Source organism: Corapipo altera, unplaced genomic scaffold, assembly GCF_003945725.1.
Source record: "Corapipo altera isolate COAL_440 unplaced genomic scaffold, ASM394572v1 61, whole genome shotgun sequence".
NCBI classification, from domain to species: Eukaryota; Metazoa; Chordata; class Aves; order Passeriformes; family Pipridae; genus Corapipo; species Corapipo altera.
In genome coordinates, this window is record NW_020884910.1 from 1,987,050 (window position 1) to 2,006,017 (window position 18,968).

The 18,968-nt window shown below is 44.2% G+C and overlaps 2 protein-coding genes across 3 annotated transcripts in view; one reads left to right on the forward strand and one right to left on the reverse strand.

Annotated features, from left to right (window-relative positions):
• Positions 1–3,797, reverse strand: part of CCDC191 (coiled-coil domain containing 191) — a 21,072-nt gene extending 17,275 nt beyond the window's left edge. The window contains exons 1-3 of the mRNA XM_027653504.1: positions 3,736–3,797; positions 1,504–1,634; positions 119–247 (exon numbers count right to left, since the gene is read on the reverse strand). Coding sequence (XP_027509305.1) covers positions 119–247; positions 1,504–1,543 — 169 coding nt within the window. The 5' untranslated portion in view covers positions 1,544–1,634; positions 3,736–3,797. The remainder of the gene's footprint in view (positions 1–118; positions 248–1,503; positions 1,635–3,735) is intronic.
• Positions 3,798–3,834: 37 nt separating this feature from the next.
• On the forward strand, positions 3,835–18,356 carry QTRT2 (queuine tRNA-ribosyltransferase accessory subunit 2). Of its 2 annotated transcripts, none has more exons than XM_027653505.1 (8): positions 3,835–4,092; positions 5,168–5,223; positions 7,552–7,628; positions 10,255–10,464; positions 11,435–11,634; positions 14,216–14,367; positions 15,840–15,960; positions 17,052–18,356. In XM_027653505.1, the coding sequence occupies exons 1-8, from the start codon at positions 3,890–3,892 to the stop codon at positions 17,311–17,313; spliced, it is 1,281 nt and encodes a 426-aa protein (XP_027509306.1). In that variant the 5' UTR covers positions 3,835–3,889; the 3' UTR covers positions 17,314–18,356. The 2 variants fall into 2 exon arrangements, with proteins under 2 accessions (XP_027509306.1, XP_027509307.1); XM_027653506.1 differs by having other exon boundaries at positions 15,843–15,960.
• The last annotated feature ends 612 nt before the right edge of the window (positions 18,357–18,968 follow it).

Sequence of the window (18,968 nt, forward strand, 5' to 3'; positions counted from 1 at the left end):
CTACCGAGTCCACTGTCCTGGCCTCAAAACAGCTCAGTGTGACAAGCCAGGAGACTCAGCCCCCCTCCCCAGCACATCCTCAGAGAGGAAATCAGGAACTGCTTTGCAGTGCTCTCACCATCAAACTGCTCAGACTTTGGAGGGGCTGCAGAAGGCACTTCCAGAAGGACAGAGTTAACTTCATCTTCTCCATCACTCAGATCCAGCTGCAGTTTGGACTTCATCCAGTTCCTGAGCAGCTCTTGGGCTATCATGAAGGAAGACACTGATGACTTCACTTGCTTAAAAAATATATGGATAAGTGTAAGCTAGCAAGACTCTGTCTCTGGAATAGTTATATAACATGTTGGGAATAACTAAAAGCTGATCTGCAACAGAAAATGAAATAAGGCTTATAGTTCTGCTCTCATCTTGATCTGTAAAAGAACTGGAAGAGAAGGTGGCAAACTTTCTGCCTGTCACGCATGTCAGATATGAACTCTTCTCCACTTCATTTTCTCTACAAGATTCTGTGGACATTTAGATCACTGATGTGATTATTATAGCATTTATCAAGGAGATGGGATTCACATGAGGTAATTCATAACTCAGATAGCTTTCACGTTTTACCACTGTACTCGCAGACACTTAGATCTATTTTCCACATGTACAACCACGGTTGCCATATGTTAAATACAAAAGAACCACTGTTTGGACAAACATTTGCTTCATGTGTACAAGTTAACCTTTGCAAGTACCACAGCTCGAGGAGCAACTGGTGAGTCTAGATTACAAATCTGTCAGGTGGCAAGCTTCAGCTGGGGCTACCTGTACTCAGAATTAAGACTGAGTGCACCCATGATGGATGTGGTACTCCTCAGTGAGCTCAAATACCTAACAAACAACTGGGAATAAAATTCTTCTATGGACTACTTGCATCTCCACTCTTCTGTGGGAAAACACAATATTCCTTTTTCAGAGTTTCTACTCAAAAGCAAGGACAGCTGCCTATCTGCTGCCTCAACAAACCACCTGGCCTTGCTGCACGGGTGGCCAAACTGCTCCTGAAGCAGAATACAGGGCTGTAAACTCAGGAGCAGCCCCCCGAGAAGCAGAGCCATCCTGAGCTATCCATGGTGAGGATGGGCAAAGAGCCAGGATCAGCAGCCACTACAGTGCGAGTCATTCCCTGTAAAGGCACACAGTCAATAGACAGGAGGAAGCAGCTGCTCCAAATCTCCAGTTCTAATGCAAAGTGAAGATGTTCCCTGGTATTTCTAAGGCAATAAAGCCTTTTTCAAATTTTCTTAAAAAAGGATGGTTTTTTTTGAAGAAAACATAAATCTAATGTTTATTGTCCTTCAAATCACCTTTATTATCTCTCAGGCCAGCTCACGAACAGGGAAATATATCTGATAACAGAAAGAAGAGAGAAAAACAACTTGGCACTTGGGGAAGGGTTACTCTTTTGACTAGAGAACAGTTCATTTTAGACAGCTTGTGGCAAGCAGAATTTTAGCTCACCTTCCTCACAGGCCTCGTCATGATCTTGCAGCTGTTCCATGGTTTCCAAACTTGTTACAGGACCCCCAAGACCCCTGTGGATAGCTTGACTTTTGATGGGAAAAAGCTTCAGAGACAGCTTGGTCCACTCTTTAAATTGAAGAAAGGAAAACATTTCTAAGTGTTGCTGCAGATTAATTTTGACATTTCCCATATCCATGTTTCTCCTCCAGAGATAGCAAACATCAGTGGGAATGTAACATAAGATAGCACAGCTGTTATAGATTTCTTTTGAAACATGTTTCTCTGATTGCTCAATTGACTGGATAAATTTGACTTAGAAGTCATTAAGCAATAAACACTCATTAGGCAATTACTGTCAGTCACAGAGGTTGGAGAACACACAGGGAGAATGCAAACACCCAGCCCCTGACTGGATGGAGACTTGCTGAGCTAGTCCCCAGCAACCAGCAACTATGAAATTTGATACCAGCTTTTTGTCATAGCCAGGCTGGTCACTGTAAAAATACTCTGAGAGACTGTCCAATATTCATCTCTCTGAGATGTAAATGGTCCTGATGTGTCACTGTGTTTTCACATGCAACACCTGTACCCCGGACAGTCTGTACTTCTGTGTAACTCCTTCCCTTTTGTGTGGCTGCCAGAGGCCTGGGATGCTGCCTGTGGAGGCAGATGCACACTCACACCTGCCATAAGAAGCAGGCTGAGGGTGGGAGCGTGGGTGTGCTGAAGAAAGCAAAACAAAGGGAAGTTCACCCTAGAATTCTCTTTCTTTGATGTCAGGTGGTTGTAGATGCAGGAGATGGTGCTTTAGGGTAAATCTCTAGTATTACTTGCCCGTACAACCTTCAGTACTGCTCAACAGCAAGTTTTGTGTGTTGACCCATGAGTTTTTTGCATAGCAACAAGATACCTTACTCTTCATAGAGTTTGGGTTGGAAGGGACCTTTAAAGGTCATCTAGTCCAACCTCCCCACTGTGGGCAAGGACATCTTTGATAACACCAAGTTGGATGGGAGTGTTGCTCTACTCGAGGGTAGAAAGGCTCTGCAAAGGGGTCTGGACAGGCTAGATCGATGGGCTGAGGCCAATGGTATGAAGACAACATGGCCAAATGCTGGTTCCTGCCCTTGAGTCACCCTAGGCATTGCTACAGGCTTGGGGCAGAGTGGCTGGAAACCAGCCCAGTGAAAAAGGCCCTGAGGGTGCTGCTTGAGAGATGGCTGAACATGAACCAGCAGTGTGCCCAGGTGGCCAAGAAGGCCAATGGCATCCTGGCCTGTATGAGAAATAATGTGGGCAGCAGGACCAGGGCAGTGACTGTCCCTCTGTATTCAGCACTGGGGAAGCCACATCCCTAGTCCTGTGGCCCAGTTCTGGGCCCCTCCATTCAGGAAAGCATTGAGGTGCTGGAGCATATCCAGGGCAATAAGGCTGATGAAGGGTCTGGAGGCTAAGCCCTATGAGGAGTATCTGAAGGAGCTGAGATTGTTTAGCCTGGAGAAAAGGAGGCTCAGAGGGACCTTATCACTCTCTACAACTACCTGAAAGGAGGTTGTAGCCAGTTGGGGTCGGCCTCTTCTCCCAGGAAACAAATGACAGGATAAGGGGGAACAGCCTCAAGTTGTGCTATGGGAGATTTAGATTGGATATTAGGAAAAATCTCTTCACTGAAAGGCAGGAACAGGCAGTGGAACAGGCTGCCCAGGGAAGTGCTTGAGTCACCATCCCTGGAAGAGTTCAAGAACCGTGTGGATGTGGCACTTGGGGACATGGTTTAGTGGTAAACACGGAGGTGCTGGGTTAACGGCTGGACTTGATGATCTTAGAGGTCTTTTCCAACATTAATGACTCTGTGATCTTCAACCACCTCAGGCTGCTCAGAGCCCCTTCCAACCCGACTCTGAATGTTACCGCTCAAGTTACTCCACCTCGACTCCACCACTCTTCCGCGCTACCAGCCCCAAACCTAGGCAGGAGGATAAGAAACACAACAGCGTTCCAACCACCCGTCTCCCTTCCTGAACCCAAGTTTAAACGCTGCCAACTTTGGCGCCGTTCGCTCGAGCCCTGCGCGGACTTCACACCCCACCCCCCCCTGCGCAACCCCCCCGCCGGCAAACCTCACTGCCGCTGCTTGGGAAACCTCACCCCTGACCCTGACCCTGCCGTGCCGGGATGCCAGGGGACCATCCCGCCCCCGGCGCTCCCCCCGAGCCGTGCCCCCGTTACCTCCGGGAGGCGCCGCCAGCGGAGCAGCGGCGGCCGCTGCCCGGCCATGGCAACGGAAAGGGCGGCGCCGGCGCTCGGCGCCCGCTGATGACGCCCGGCGCGGTGGGAAGGGAGCTCCGCGCTGCCTGCGGTCCCGGGCGCTGCCGGACCGAGGATGAAGATGAAGCTGCAGCTGCTCGGGGCGGGCTGCGGGCGGCTGGGCACGCTGGCGGGGCTGGGCAGGAGCGGGGCTGGGGCGCTGGCGCTGCCGGGCTGCCTGCTGTACACGCGGACCGGCTCGGCGCCGCACCTCACCCACGACACGCTGCGGGAGGTGCGCGGAGTGCCCGGCGTGGCGCAGCTGCCCCTGCCCGCTCTGTGAGTACCGCGGGATGGGGGGCGCGGGGAAGCGGCGAGCTCGGGGGTCCCTCTGCTGCTTCCCTGTCGAAGGGAGGTGCAGGGGCGCGGTGGGAAAGGCGAAGGTGAGGGAGCTGCAGGGCCGCGTGGCTTTTAGTGTGTTTAGGCCAAACCCGCGGTAGTGACTTCACAGCCGTCTTCCCATCTCGGCCAGCAGGTCGAGGGAGATGATTCTCCCCCTCTGCTCTGCTCTGGTGAGACCCCACCTGGAGTACTGCATCCAGCTGTGGGGTCCCCAACATAGGGAGGACATGGACCTGTAGGAGTGAGTCTAGAGGAAAGCCTTGAAGATGATCAGAGAGCTGGAGCACCTCTCCTGTGACAACAGGCTGAGAAAAGCTGGGACTGTTCAGCCAAGATAAGAGAAAACTCTAGAGAGACCTCCCAGCCTCCCAGTACCTAAAGAGGGCATATAAGAAAACTGGGGAGAAACTTTTTAGCAGGGCTTATCCTGACAGATAATGGTTTAAAACTATAAGAGGGTAGGCTAGATATAAGGAAGGAATTTTTTACAATGAGACCAATGAAACACTGGAACAGGTTGCCCAGATTGGTGGCAGATGCCCCATTCTGGAAACATTTGAGGTAAGATTGAACCAACAGTTGACTCTCAAAACTAGTTAGGTAAGTGGAAACTGGAAGGAAAGATTAACATCATAAAGCTTGTTAGAAGCTCTCCTGTCCCTGGTTGTGCTGTTGCTGAATGATGCACATTAGTGATGCTACCCAAGAAGTCACACTGGGGCTGCGTGTTCTCCAGCAAGTCAGTGGGCACTGGTCAGTGCAGGTAAAAGTTCTACCTGTTTGCCACAGAATTATGAGTGCCCTAGGTTGTGGGCTATGATTCTTGAGCTCCATGTCTCTGGAATTCAGTTCTATCTATCCCTGCTTTACTGCCTGATAGCTGGATGGCAGAAATCAGTGCTTGACCAATCCAGTTAAGCATAAGTATGGAAACAGAAGCCTTACTTATGAAACCACTGATCTTTTTTGATAATGTCTGCTTAGTTAATGTATTTCTGTATCTGGATTGCAGGGCAGAAATTCATGATGTCCTGGAAGAGTATAAAGAAGGAGCTGCAAAATTTATAGGTAAAGTGCATGTGTTTGCTTGTATGTCTGGAGAGAAAATGTAGGTGTATCCCACTAGAGCATGTTCAGGCAGTACAGTAGGCAGAAAGATGGAGGTACAGACTTTCCACATTTAGGCATTTTCTCACTCAGAGTGTCACTAAGGAAGACTTGAAATAGTATGTTGACATTGGTATGGTCAGAAATCCTTCTGGCCAATAGTATGGCCAAAAATCCTTCAATCGGTGTACAAAAATAAGTAGTTTTGCTTTTTTCCCCTCTTTTTCTGCACCCAGCCTTCTCCTTGCAGGCTTCAGCACTGACTGGGGTGGACTTAGCCCAAAAGTTGAGACTAGGACTGAGAGTGGTTTCACTGTAGCCCCCAATCACTGCTGCAAATGAGTCTTGCCAGGTGCAATTTCTGGCTTCTTTTATGAGGAGAATGAGAAACTTTCATTAAAAGGGCCTTCCCCATACAGCTTCTCAAATACATTTCCTGTCTTTTTTGGTTCCCTTTAACCAAAAAAGATTGATTTCAGCTAAAGATTTCCAACAGGAAATCTTAATGCAGTATGAAGAATGAACAGGTAAAGCACCCACATCAAATCAATCTCAGCTGGTGGACACTTCTGTCTCTGAGCTGTTTCTGTTCTGAGAATATGTTAGGGGGAAGGACCCATGTTGGATTTGTGGGAGCTTTGAGGAACTAAAGAAGCAGGTGGAGAAGCTCATTTCCCCCCTATTCTTTGTTCCTGTCTGTTTAGCGTTTGGACTGTACTTGCTCCCTGTATTCTTCTTCCACTTTTCCATCTTAATGAGTCAATTTTAAGAATTAACTGAATTTTATTTATGGATAGTCATATGAAAAACAGTCAGTGTTGCCACATCCTTTGGCTACTGCGCCAAGCCTTTGTGATGTTCATCAGTCCCTGTACTCCATTCTTGGAGCAGCTCCTGAATGGAATCTTTGCCTTAACACCTTGATGATATGAATGAGTAAAGCAGCAGTTCCTGTGTTTGCAACTCTCCTGGTTTTTTCCTCTGATTGTCACAAGAGATCAGTAAAGGCCTGACCCTGTGCAGCTCAGATCGCTGGTGTCAGGCTCATGTGGCAAAGGACCCTGAATGCACAGTGAGTGCAGGGTTGGCCTCTTGTGTGAATATGTGTATCATAGACTGTATTTATATCTGAGGAGGCAGCTCAGAGGACTGGAGGATTATCTGCCAAGACAACAAGTTTCTCTAGGATGCTTTTTCTGGGTATCTCAAGTTATACTTGGGTATGGAGTATGGGGTAAGTCTTATGAAATTGATGATGTGTCCGTAATTTCTATAATTTACAGACAATTCTTTGTGTATGGAATATAGCAGACTTTGCAAGAAAAAAAATCCATGTTGATAGTGTGCTTTTTTTTTAAGCACATAAAAATTTGAGACATACATTTTATTATATAAACGAAGTTATGGTTTGCCTTTCCAAAGGAAGTTTGCACCCAACTCTCAGTAAACTTCGACTGCTTTGGGGCAACTTATTCCTTCACGAAAAATTGAAGAATCTTTTTATCTGAAACTTCTTAGAGGCTTTACCAATTTCAGTGACTATCTGTGAAGAGAAGACTGTCATTGAGACATACTGTCTAGCTTTCTGACATTTGAAGCCTCCAGTCTTGCAGGGGTGATATATTTCTCATTTTTGTAGCTGATACATTCTCTCAGTATTCTATTCTTTACTATGAGGATGATGAGGCACTGGAACAGATTGCCCAAAGAAGTTGTGGCTACTCCATCCCTGGAAGTATTCAAGGCCAGGTTGGATGGGGCTTTAAGCAACTTGGTCTAGTGGAAAGTGTACCTGCCCATGAGACAGGATCTTTCAGGTCCCTTCCAACCCAAACCATTCTATGATTCTGTATGTCCTTCCTTAAAAGTTCTAGGCTTGGGGTTGTTGCTCAGTTTAGATTGTGTCAAATGTCAGATGTCTTTAGTATATCAATTGAGTGGTCAAGTGAGTCAGCTGTTGGGTCTAGAAAATTTTAGTAGGTAAAGTATTAATCAAGAAGAAACAGAAATAAATCTCAAGGGAGCTATGTAGTTTGCAGAACCAAAGGGTATTATTTCATGGTTTGTCCTGATGCTGCGCTCTTCTCCCTGCAGATAGTAAAACTGAGGAAGAAGTCTGCCTTCTTTGATGCTGAGATATCAAATGATCAATATTTTCTTTGTCAGAATGGCTGTATTTGTGTGGGGGAGAATACCCTATTCCCTTTTGCAAATTGACAAGCCTCATCTTTGCATTAGCTTTGCTTTAGTTCGTGAAACTCTACTCCATGTCTGTCTCTCTGCTCCCAGGTATGCCAGATGCTGTGCTGTACTGCTCCCTTCATGACCCAGTCAGTCCCTGTCCATCTGGCTACAACACCAACAAGGTACAGTAGCTGTAAAGACTTGAAAGGGTCCACCTAAAGTTCTCAAGAGAAAGCTGCCAGTCCCTTCATCTCTGTGGGTGTGCTCAGACAGCCACAAGATTTATTTTTCTAATCTTTGCACAAAGAGGAATGTCATTTACATGCTCCTACCTACAACTAAATAAAGCCGTACATGTTCTTACTTGTCAGCATGTTCCCTGAACAATTCCCGAGCAGTTAAGTGGCAATTTAGATAGAAAGGAGAGCTCTGTCCTCCCATGCTGTTGTGGTTAATATGGTAGTAAAGAAAATACCTGTCTTTTAGTGTATTTGCTGTACCAGCTTACAGTGATGTCACTGATAAGCAATGAATCTGAAACCCTGTGTGTGTATTTAGTCTGCTACAGGCCCACAAAGGAGAAGAACTTATAATTTTCACAGGAGAGTGGCTCAGAAATCCAGGAGTGCATAGTCCTGCAGGCATTTTCCTGTTCCATCCCACAGGCACATTCCCCATGCCATCCACACGCTACCTGCCACAACTTTGTCCTGCAGGGGCCACTTCTGGCACCTGCTCAGATCCAGTCAGTCTCAAGGCTTGTTTGGGTATGGTCACATTTGGTGAAAGGTGACTGAAGGACAGAGGATAACTCCTGCCATTCAGCTATCAATATATATTCTTTGCTGCTGGGAACCAGGCTGAGTCCTGCCTCTTTGCAGGGAAGGAATTATCTGAAGCTTGTCCTACCATTGTGCACCTATGAGGTGATAGCAGCAATCTAAGCCTGGGTGTTGCAGGTTTGATTCAGCTTTTTTTTTTTTTTTTAAATAAGCTGGTGAAGATATTTGTCACCTTGTTACAAGGCCTTCTGCAGCTGAATCTGTACTGACAAATGCTTATGATAGATTTTTGAAAGCAATGGGACAGAAAGCTCTGGTTCTGTGCCAGAAAGTCTAGCACGGGCTGGATTTAAATAATCACACGATAATGCTCAGTTCTCTAAGCTGCATTGCTATTTTATTTATTAAAGCCGCTTTTTTCCTCTCGAGATCAGAATGAAGGTAACTAGATGTGATTACACTCTGCCCTTTGGCTCAGACAGTTCTGACTTTCCTCTGCCTGCCTTCACCAGCTGTTCCTCAATGCTCTCACAATAAGAGGCAGCAGGTACTATCTGATCAACATGCTGCTTCAGAACAACATACAGCTGCTGTCTTTCCATTATTTTTCAGGTACTAATTTTGGATCTCCTTCCTTTGGAGTTGCCTTATTTTAGTGGGAAATTTACAGCAATATTATTACTTTGGAGACTTCTGTCTTTGTTACTCAAATTTAGTGAAATTGGCTGAGGAGGCCAGAGGTAATCAGAAGAGATGGATGGATGGATGGACAGGCAACAGGCATGTGGTGTACTAGCACAATCCTTTTGGGTCTTTGTGGAGACGAAACAAAAAAATTGTTCTTCTCGTATTTTTTGCATCAGCTGATCGAATTCAGTTTGCAAATTAGTATGCATGAGAACTGCACTGCTTAATCTGTCTGTCTGGCATAGGCTAGCAGAATGGGTTTAAACCTTCAGGTCCCGAACAGGTCACAAAAAGTCCCCGTAACACTTCAAGCTATGTGCTGTTTCTGATAGCTGAACACACTTCCTCATTTGACAGAATTGTAGATGAAAAGAGCGGAATTCTAAAGGACTTGAGACCAATACTTAACTACTTGGATACCCCTTTAAAATTTTGGAGCAGCAGTGTCACAAGTCTAACAATAATACAACAAAATACAGCGAAGCTGCACTCACAGGTTAATTGCAGATTCTATAAAATAGACTGAAACGTGGTAGCACGTGTAGTTGCAGTACTTGCAGTAACATTTTGTGAATCTGAATGTTTAGTGGATTGAATGGTGACATCTGCTCGCCTGGAGGTGTTCAGGTAACATAACCTCTCTGTGCAGGGGCTTTTGTCTTGCTTTAAAATCTTTTGAGGGTAGCATGGAATAATGATGGAAGGTGGGGACCCAAGTGCACACACAGAATAGAAAGTGTGTGAAGACACTGAGACAGAGACTCGGTGAAATCCTGATGAGCACCTGCCATTTCTTATGTTGGCTTGGTTTGAAAGCTGTGTATTGCTTTTGCACTTGGTATTTCAATCCCTTCTTAAGTGGCTGAATTTGGACCCTAAATAACAGAATCACAGAATATGCTGATTTGGAAGGGACCCACAAGTCCGGCTCTTAGCCCTGCATAGGACTATCCCCAAGAGTCACACTTAAGGATGAAATGCCAAGTGCAAAAGCAATACATAGCTTTCAAAAATATCATGGGGTTCTAAGATTAAGTTGCTTAACAACTTTTTGTATTCTTCCCAATACAACTTTGTATTCTTTTTGTATGGTGTCTGTATGGTTTATATATACTCATGTATATTCATGTATGAGGTATGAATTAAATGCTTGGAAAAGGAAACAGTTTCTTGGTTTTGTATACAGAAAATTAGTGGGCTGTATTTGCCATTGCAGCCTTTGCTGAATAAGGTATCATTCCAGTATCTGGTATTTCACCAGACCAATTCCTTCCCTCCTTTCACCCTTAGGATCTGCTATCCTTCACAACTAATGTTCATCCCTATTCTTCCTTGACAGACAGTCTCCCTGTGGGGAAGCTCAGGGCGCATGGAAATGACAGTTTCCAAATTCATGGACATACAGCGAGCCATCCAGCCAGACTGGTTCCAGTGCATCTCTGATGGAGACACCATTTCTGGGGAAGTTGGTAGAAAAAGAGCCAAGAAGTCTGTGGATAGGTCACTTTCCTTCCTGGATATATGTCTTCAGCTGCAAGAAAAATCACCGGTAAGGTCCCCAAAATACTGAGGCAATAGCACTGCGTCTGCTTTTTGGTCTGTGCTGCATCCTGGGCCAGTCCCAGGATGTGATTTAATAGGAAATTGTGTCACATATATATATCAGAGAATGCCCAGGTGACAGTCCTACATGAGGTATAACCAGTAGCATAGGGAGTTTTCCTTTCTCCCTTTAGTAAATTGTCTCCTGCACTAGAATACTCATCCTTACTTGTTGGGGAGAACTACTTCTAATTTTTTTTTCCTTCCCTTTGGACCATAGTGCATTTCTTTCGTTTACCTTATTGCTATATGCATGGGCAAAGTGAGATCTTCTCATTCAGGTCGAGAAAACCAATCTTTTTTCCCTGAAATCACCTCAGTTCCAAGTGACAAAGGACTTGATAGAATTAGTCAGTGCTGTTCTTTTTTTCTTCCAGCAGCTTTGAAACTTCCCTCCCTTTTGGTGAAAGGAGATATATATCTGAATGTGCACTACAAGGGAAAGAAAACGGGTGACAGGAGCTGATATCAGTATCTCCTGGAAGGGAATTCATTGTGGGATCTTGTCTGATCATTATGAGATGAGTTCTGACAGACAGGATAATGGCACCTGCTTTGTATTCTGCACTGACATATGTATTGCTAAGGGGCCATCCATAAAAAGCCATGTACAAAGATGGCATGTGGTTATTGCCTTCAGTAATAGGGAGGTGGGAAGAATGGCATCAAAATTCTCAGTGAGTTAGTGTCAAGGTAAGGAGCAGAATCTTGCCTTCCTTAATCCCATTTCTTACACTCTCACATGGACTTCACAGTGTTGTGTGGGGAATAGTCTTACGTGGAATGAAACACTGTGGTTCTGGCAAGTTCCTAGGAATGTCAGGCTTAAGTAGCAGGCATCTAAGTCTGGGCTTTGAGATGTCTTGCATGTCTTTGGCAGAGCACGCTCTAACACTTGTAGCTTTCTCCTGGGACAGGAACTACAAGGAAGTGTAATGTTTGGGGCAATTGAAGGTGGAGATATCTTGGAAGAGAGGCTCAGATCAGCCAGGGAGACTGCCAAGCGGCCTGTGGGTGGCTTTCTGCTAGATGGCTTCCAGGGATGTGCCATGGCCACGGAGACCAAGTTGAAACTGATAGCTTCTGTCACAGCAGAGCTGCCAGAGGATAAACCAAGGTAAGTCGTGTGGGCAACATCCCAAGAAATCCATCTGTTCTATTATGAGGAGCTTCTACAGGCTGCTGTGCAGTATCCCTCTAGGAAATAATCACTGTATTGCACAGCTCTGTATGTGCCAGGCTGCATAAATTTTACCACTGTCAGGCTGCAGGCTTCAACCATTGTTTCAGTTTTTAGCTGCAATTGGCACCAAGCTGTGCTCACACGCTGGGTATGAGTATTCTCCACATTTGTCATATATACGTTTTTAGAAAGAGTTACAGGTAGGATATGTCAGAGAGGCTTGCATTTGGCCTCTGAGGCCATGGTTTACTTGAAGTTCAGCTCAAACAAGAGTGTTATTATCAAGATATTATGCAGGTACCTCATCTTATGAGGGGACCTCATCTCATGATGAGGACCTTATCAAAAACTGTCATGTTTCCAGTTCTCTGGTCTCAGCTGGAGGATGGCTCCAGAGATGGCCAGTGTTTACATGATCTTTTGGCAGCCAGATCTGACCTGGTACCTGAGACACTGAGCCTGTGGACTACCAGAGGTGGTACAGCCTCGCCTAAAACAATGATGTTCTCTTCTTGGACAATGTGAGGCTTATTGTGTATCTGAGTAGTTAGTTTTGCCCATCACATTCATGGCAGAGACTGGACAGGGGTGGAAGCTTTTTTGATGGTACAAAGGAGTAACAGTAACTAAAGGCTTCCCGAAAATGTGTGCTAATACGAGGGGTTTCTTAGCATTGGGTTGAGCGTGCTGGGTTGCTCTTACAAGAGCAGCTGCAGCAGAAATAATGTGAGTGCTTTTTTCATCATTTCCTAAAGAGAGTGACTGAGGCCCCATTGTCGTCCTGCTTCCCTCTGCTAGCTGAGCATTGCTCTGACCTAATGATGTTCAAAAGGAAATTAAATGCAAAAGCGTGTGTCTGGTGTTGCAGCTTGTTCTTGCTTAATGGTGCCTGGGGTTTGAATTTTCCTGACAATTAGAAGGCTTGCTGTGTTGTTGCCATCCTGTCTGGTTGAGCTACTTAAAAGATCCCCTGGGAGCATTAGAGTCCAATCTGCTCAGCTAACCTTACTGGCTACCTGTGCATCTGCCTCATCTATCAAGTAGTTTGCTTGTCTGGTTAAGACAAGTGTTTCTGACCTCTCAGTAGGAAGAAGGCTTGGTAGCCCCAGGGGTCTTGTAAGTACCTCAAGTGAATTTCAGACAGTCCTTGTTCCTGAATCACCCTTGCCATTCGGCTGGAGAAGTAGTTATGCAGCTGTGTTCTACCCCAATAGGAAATTCAATATGAAATTCTCTAGAAGACAAACACTTTCTGTGCTTCACTCAAGAAGCGACTGCTTTTTGTTTGATGATGAAATGACCTTATCAATGTACTTTTTAAGAGTCCTTTTATGTATCTAAAAGATGCTGAAGTCTCTTGGTAAAATTTCCTTTCCAGTAGCAGCGGAACCTTTACCAGAAGAAATGTTTGTCCTTAACTGTGCAGAGAGAAGTTTCAGCAAGGGCTTTGATCATGTATGCAGATCTACTGTTCTGACTTCTGTACATCATTTTCTCCCTGCCACGGGAACCTGAAACATAAAACACTCATGCTGTAAACTTCTCTCATCCTTATTCTGTTCTCATCAATTTAATTGGAGTACTTAGAAAAGTGACTAAAAATGGCACCTTGTGACTTCATTTATCAGCCTCTGTGTATTTTCCTAATTATCTGTTTAGATCATTGCCCTACATTAACTTCTACTGCTGTCAGCCCAGCCCATGCACCTGCAGGAGAGCAGGCAGTGCTCTTCTCTCTTATGCTTCACCCACCATCGGCAAACCTGCCAACTAAATTTGGCTAACAGCAGGATCTCTATTACCATTGATGGCAATCCAGCCAGGCTCTTCTTGGCTCTTAATGCCGTGTCTCAGGAGATGTTACAGCCCAGGTTTTTGGGTAAATCATTTGAGCAGGTAGAGTGTAAAGATGAGAGAAGACTAAAGGAAGGAAGCTCTCTCTGATGACATTTCTCAGTAGTGCATTCTCCTCCAGGCAGGTTTCCAAGTGCAATATGATGTGTCTGTCACCTGAAGGACTTGTATCTTTGACCAGCCATCTACTGCTGTCTCTGCTGCTCTTGATCAAGTCTGAAAAGACTGTCTTCTAAACAGTTAACAAGCAAAAGGGTCCATGTGTCTGGAAATCGGTAGTTCCCTGGGGCACAAACATGACTAAGGAAAATATCTGTTCTATGGCACAGATGTTTTGAATCTAAGTGTATTTATGTGTATGTGAAAGAAACCAAATCACTTCAAACATAATGAACAGAATGAGTTTGTTCTACAGGAAGTGAGGGATTATTGCTGTCTTCCAAATGGCAGATAATGAAAAGCCTGCTATGTAGTGGATATGTTGGAGGTGGGGAACTGGAAGCACACAGGATTCTGGGTGGTGACTGTTGTCCCCAGTTGCCTTCTGGTTAGCAGTTGCAGAGATAAGCTACGTGAGCTGCACGTGACCTGAAGATCTTCAGGTACCTTCTTGCTTCTACTCAGAATATTGTAGATTTGTCTTCCTGTGTGTCTCTTACAGAATCATTCATGGTGTGGGCAAACCAGATGAGGTGCTTGAGTGCATTGAAAGGGGAGTGGACATTTTTGAGAGCTTCTTTCCCTTCCAAGTGACAGAGCGAGGCTGTGCCTTGGTTTTCAGTTATGACTGCCATCCAGATCCTGAAACAGCAGGTAGGCTTCTTGATGGTCATTATAATTTTTACAGTTTACATTGTGGCAAGGAGAATTCATACTTTGGAGGAATCTGTACTTGAGTGTTTTGTTCCTGAAATAAGTGCAGTAACCACTGGAAAAACTGATATTCCAGTATCAAGTGTTGCTTTTGAAGGTGGGGTACTTTGGTGTGAAACCTGTTGAGTAAAACTTGAGGCCTCTAAATGTGGTTAGTCAAAACGTGATTAAATATTTCTTAAACACCTACTGAATAGAAGGGGTTTAGTTTGATACCCTTGGGAAATCTTCTGTTACCTTTAGCAGTGAAGGCTGGACCTATTAAGTGGAGATGTAATATGTTTGATTTCTGGAATGAACTGACTATGTGTCTGTAATAATAATGTGTTTCTGAAGTTCTTTCTTTCTAGCTGTCAGAAGTTTTCCATTTCTTTGTGCAGCTTTTCTCTTTGTCCTTGCACTCATCAGTACATATCAAAACAAAAATGAGATGTTCATAACTTATTACCTCATTACACTGTGAGATGGGAACATGCATATCACCCATTAAAGCACCTATCAAATGTGTTTCAAGCAGCTGTTTTGTTTTGGCCTATTAAACATTTTTAATACAGGGAAACATTTTACATTTTTTCTCTTGGGTAAAACCTAGTGGCTTTTCAGGCCTGGATAATTCAAAACCATCTGACTAGAACAGAACATCTTGTTTCTTTGTGCTTGCTGCTATTTTTTTAACCCTTGTCTTTAAGGTCTCTTGTTTCACCATATTCTTAAATCATAAGATTCTGGGTAAGGGGAGTGGTTTTGTTCTGTGCCTGTTTTGAAGTCAGTAGACATGGATTGTGCAAACAGTAATACTGGTATTTCCAGATACATCTCTTTTGTAAGAACAAACTTAAAATTGCAAACCTACAAAGTTATGGGATGATTCTTTATTTTTCAAGTAGGTGCGGAAAAGGCAGATGTGGAATCTACATCTTCTGAATTAGTGCTACCAGCCTGTTTTGATTTCAGTTGTTTTAAAAAAAAATAGAGGCATCTAAGTCTCTGAGTCTTGATCACAGCATGGAAAGTAGAATGACTGAATGCAAATGAGTTGCCTATCTACTCTAAAAAAATCTCAATAAAATCAATTTGTTCAGGTGATTGCACTCTATTCAGCATGCAGTTCAGATGAAAAGTTCTTATTTTTTAAGAATTAAGCTCAGTAGAGCAGCAAAGAGTTATACTCTTGTTTCAGCTCTAACTTTTGATTAGTCTTAGTAGATTAGTTTTCAGTTGTCTCTTGTTGTTTTAATCATCTAGAAGTGTATGAGTTAACTAACCTATGACAATTAAGGAAAATAGCTGCTTACTATAAGAAAGAGGTGTAAACCTGTGGCAGGAGAGTAGCAGAAATACCTATTCTAAAGTTGCTATCCTTCCTTTGCCCTTACTCCGTTTGTTAAAGGCTGTTGTCTTTTTATTTTAAGCAGTTTTAACACAAAATGGGGCCCAGGACCTGGAGAAGATTGGTGCTGAAGAAAACCAGGATGAAATCTCCAAAGCTGACCCAGAAATGACACCGTTTGAGATATGTCTGAAGGACAAAAGGTGTGTGAGTTTGTGAGGAGGGTATCTGCAGCTGTATCACTAAATGGGATACTTTTGACTTCTGTATTTGGTTGCATGTGGTCAGCAGCTGGATGGGAGACTTCATAAAACATAAAGCTTGTTGAAGACAGTGCTTCTGGACGTTTAGTAGAGAGTGTCGGATGAGCATTCTAGCTTGTTATCAGGCAACAGTGTATGTCAGAAAGCACTGTCTTTTGCTTGACCTCAAGCCAGGGACTTTCTGATCATTTATCCAGCAGACATACTGTGGTCGTAACTGTGGCCCAGCTGAAATACCATAGGTTACAAAGCTTGTCTGGGGATCATTTTGATCTTCCACATCTTACTCGGGTCATCTTGAGATACTGGATTTTACTTAAACTGTGGAGACCCTCTGCTTTCTGACTCAGTTTAAGCAGCTGCTGAGCAATTCTGCCATTTTTAGATACTTCACAAAAACTTTGGCCATTGTTGCCACTTGTCCTTCCTTCTCTTTGCCACAGGTACTTCTGGGCTGTCTGAGTAGACAATTGTGTTGCTTTGTTCTCTCCAGCATCTCACAGTAGAGGGGAATATTGTTTTGTGAATAGAGAAATCAGTAAATCCATAGTGTTGATAGGTTTCTCCTTCATAAATGATGTGATAGCTAGTGAGGGGTGTCTTGCACTGCAGCTTTCTGTCAGGGAAGGCACAGATAGGGCCTCTCTCTGCTGTTAGCTGTAATGTAGTCAGAGTTATCCTGATTTAGATGTGTGGCTTTTTGGCTCCGAAGTGAATTCTGGCAAGACGAGGCTTGGGGCTTTGAGCAACCTGGTCTAGTGGAAGATGTCCCTGCCCATGGCATGGTGTTGGAGCTAGATGACCTGCTAGGCGAGGTCCCTTCCAACTCAAACCATCAAACCATACCAAAGGATATTTGAAGTCCTTTGTGCCAGTGGTGCTGCTCTTAGTTGTCAATAAATCTTAGAGCAGCTGGAATCAGGACCTCAGGACTCAGGTCCCTGCAAAAGGCCAGGTGGTAATTGGGTACTCTTTATAACTTGAATGGGTCTTCTGACCTTTGATGTTATCCAACATTGCTTCTTCCTTAGATACCAAGATGACTTTGGTCCTTTGCTGGAAGGATGCACCTGTTACTGTTGTCAGAGGCACACTTGCGCCTACGTCCATCACCTCCTCGTCACCAATGAGCTGCTGGCCGGTGTCCTGCTCATGATGCACAACTTCCAGCACTACTTCGGTTTCTTCAGTGCCATACGGGATGCCTTAAGAGACAATAAACTGGATCAACTGAAAAACCTTGTCTTCAGGCAGGCACTTCAAGGCCCAGAAAATGCAAAGCTGAGCCAGTGAGATCAGAGAGGATAGAGGAGTTTGCAGGCTACACCCTTATCCAGTGGAACTGTGTAAGGTGGACTTCCAGCAGGGTCACCTGGATCTGTCAGTAGTAAAATGCCTTTTTTCCTTCCTGGAGGGAAGTGAAGGAGGTATTTCAAGAAGATCTCGCTTCACTGGTGGGGAAGGATGATCTTGTCCAAACGTCACTTTTGGTTAATTGGCTTGGTACGTTCTTGGTGTATGGAAAAGCTTGGACAGCTCACAAGACCAGTATGCATAGCTTGTTTTCAGATACTCACTGTTGGTTTTCCATGTGCAAGGACAAAGTTATTGAACTTGTGACTGAAGATAAAGCAGGGCATATACGTAAAATTAATCGAGCTGCCTGAAGGCTCAGGAGCGTTTTGAGACTCTTGTTCCATACCCAACAGTAATTATCTTTCTAGAAAAACCTAGTGGTGTCGTTATCTCATCATCTAGCTCCTTGATGAGAGTCCCACCTCAGTTTAACACAGTGTCTTTGAGGCCACTGCCAGCGTCTGTGTCGTTGAAAAGAACTGACTGGAAGTGCTGCTGTGTGTTTCTCCCTCAGGCTGCCTGCACTGCAGTGTTCTCTGGACCTGGAGGAAGCCCTCCACCTTGGCCTGGCCTTGAAAACCCCTGCCTCAGGAGTCCCAGTCAGTGACATTAGAGCTAGAAAGCAGAGAAAAATGTTTAATCTGTGTCCTGCTGTAGAGATTTTTTTTTATTTTTTATTTTAATTTTGTACCCTTATTCCAGATTTCACTCCCCTGTTAGCACATGGATGATAATGAATCTATCATTCTTTCCAACTACACTATCACTGGTCACATAGCAAGCTGTGTTATGTGAGATGGAGCTGTGGAAGAAATGTGGCACAGGAAAAGGCATTTAGAAAACATTCTTGTGGCTCTTTGTTTTTAAATATGACACAGTTATGTCACATTCCTCTTACTCAGTTTTTTTAAATGCCCCTTATTTTGGAATCATGAATTTAATTATTTTATGTTACAAAGCAACAATAAAAGAAATTTATTATTTGTTACACTGGCTCCTCAGTGTGTGACAGAGGTGATGTACCGGAGAGCTTGAACTCAAGGAGCTGTCTCCTGGAAACTTGACCTAGCAGTCTGATGGAGGACAGAGATGTACCTAGGAGTAGGATCCTGTCAGGGACCAGGGTTCCAAATAATTTGCTTCAAAAGAATGTCATAATAGACCTGGAAGTGTTAAAGACACCTGTCCATCCCTCTCTCCGTAAGAATTCTACTACCTTAATTAAGCTTGAAAAAATACTACTGTTGAAATTGCTGGCCTTAAAGCAATTAAGGATTAATCTGTAGTGTGCTCTTTGCAATTTCTTTAACATTTTAAGATTTTAATATCTCCCATCATAATGACTTTACCATAGAGTATAAGGAGTTTTTAGCTCCCCTGTCTCTTTGGGCAGCTACACAAGGTTGTCAGAGTCCTTTCTACCATTCCAGTCTTATTCACCATGTTGTACTAACTATACTTCGGTTCCACAGGATCCTAAAGAAATGGTGCAAATATTGCTCTGCTGTTGTCTTCAAACAGAAATTACAGAGAATGATTCAGCCACAGAAATGACATAAAATATAGGATTATCGTACTCACTCCAAGTAGTA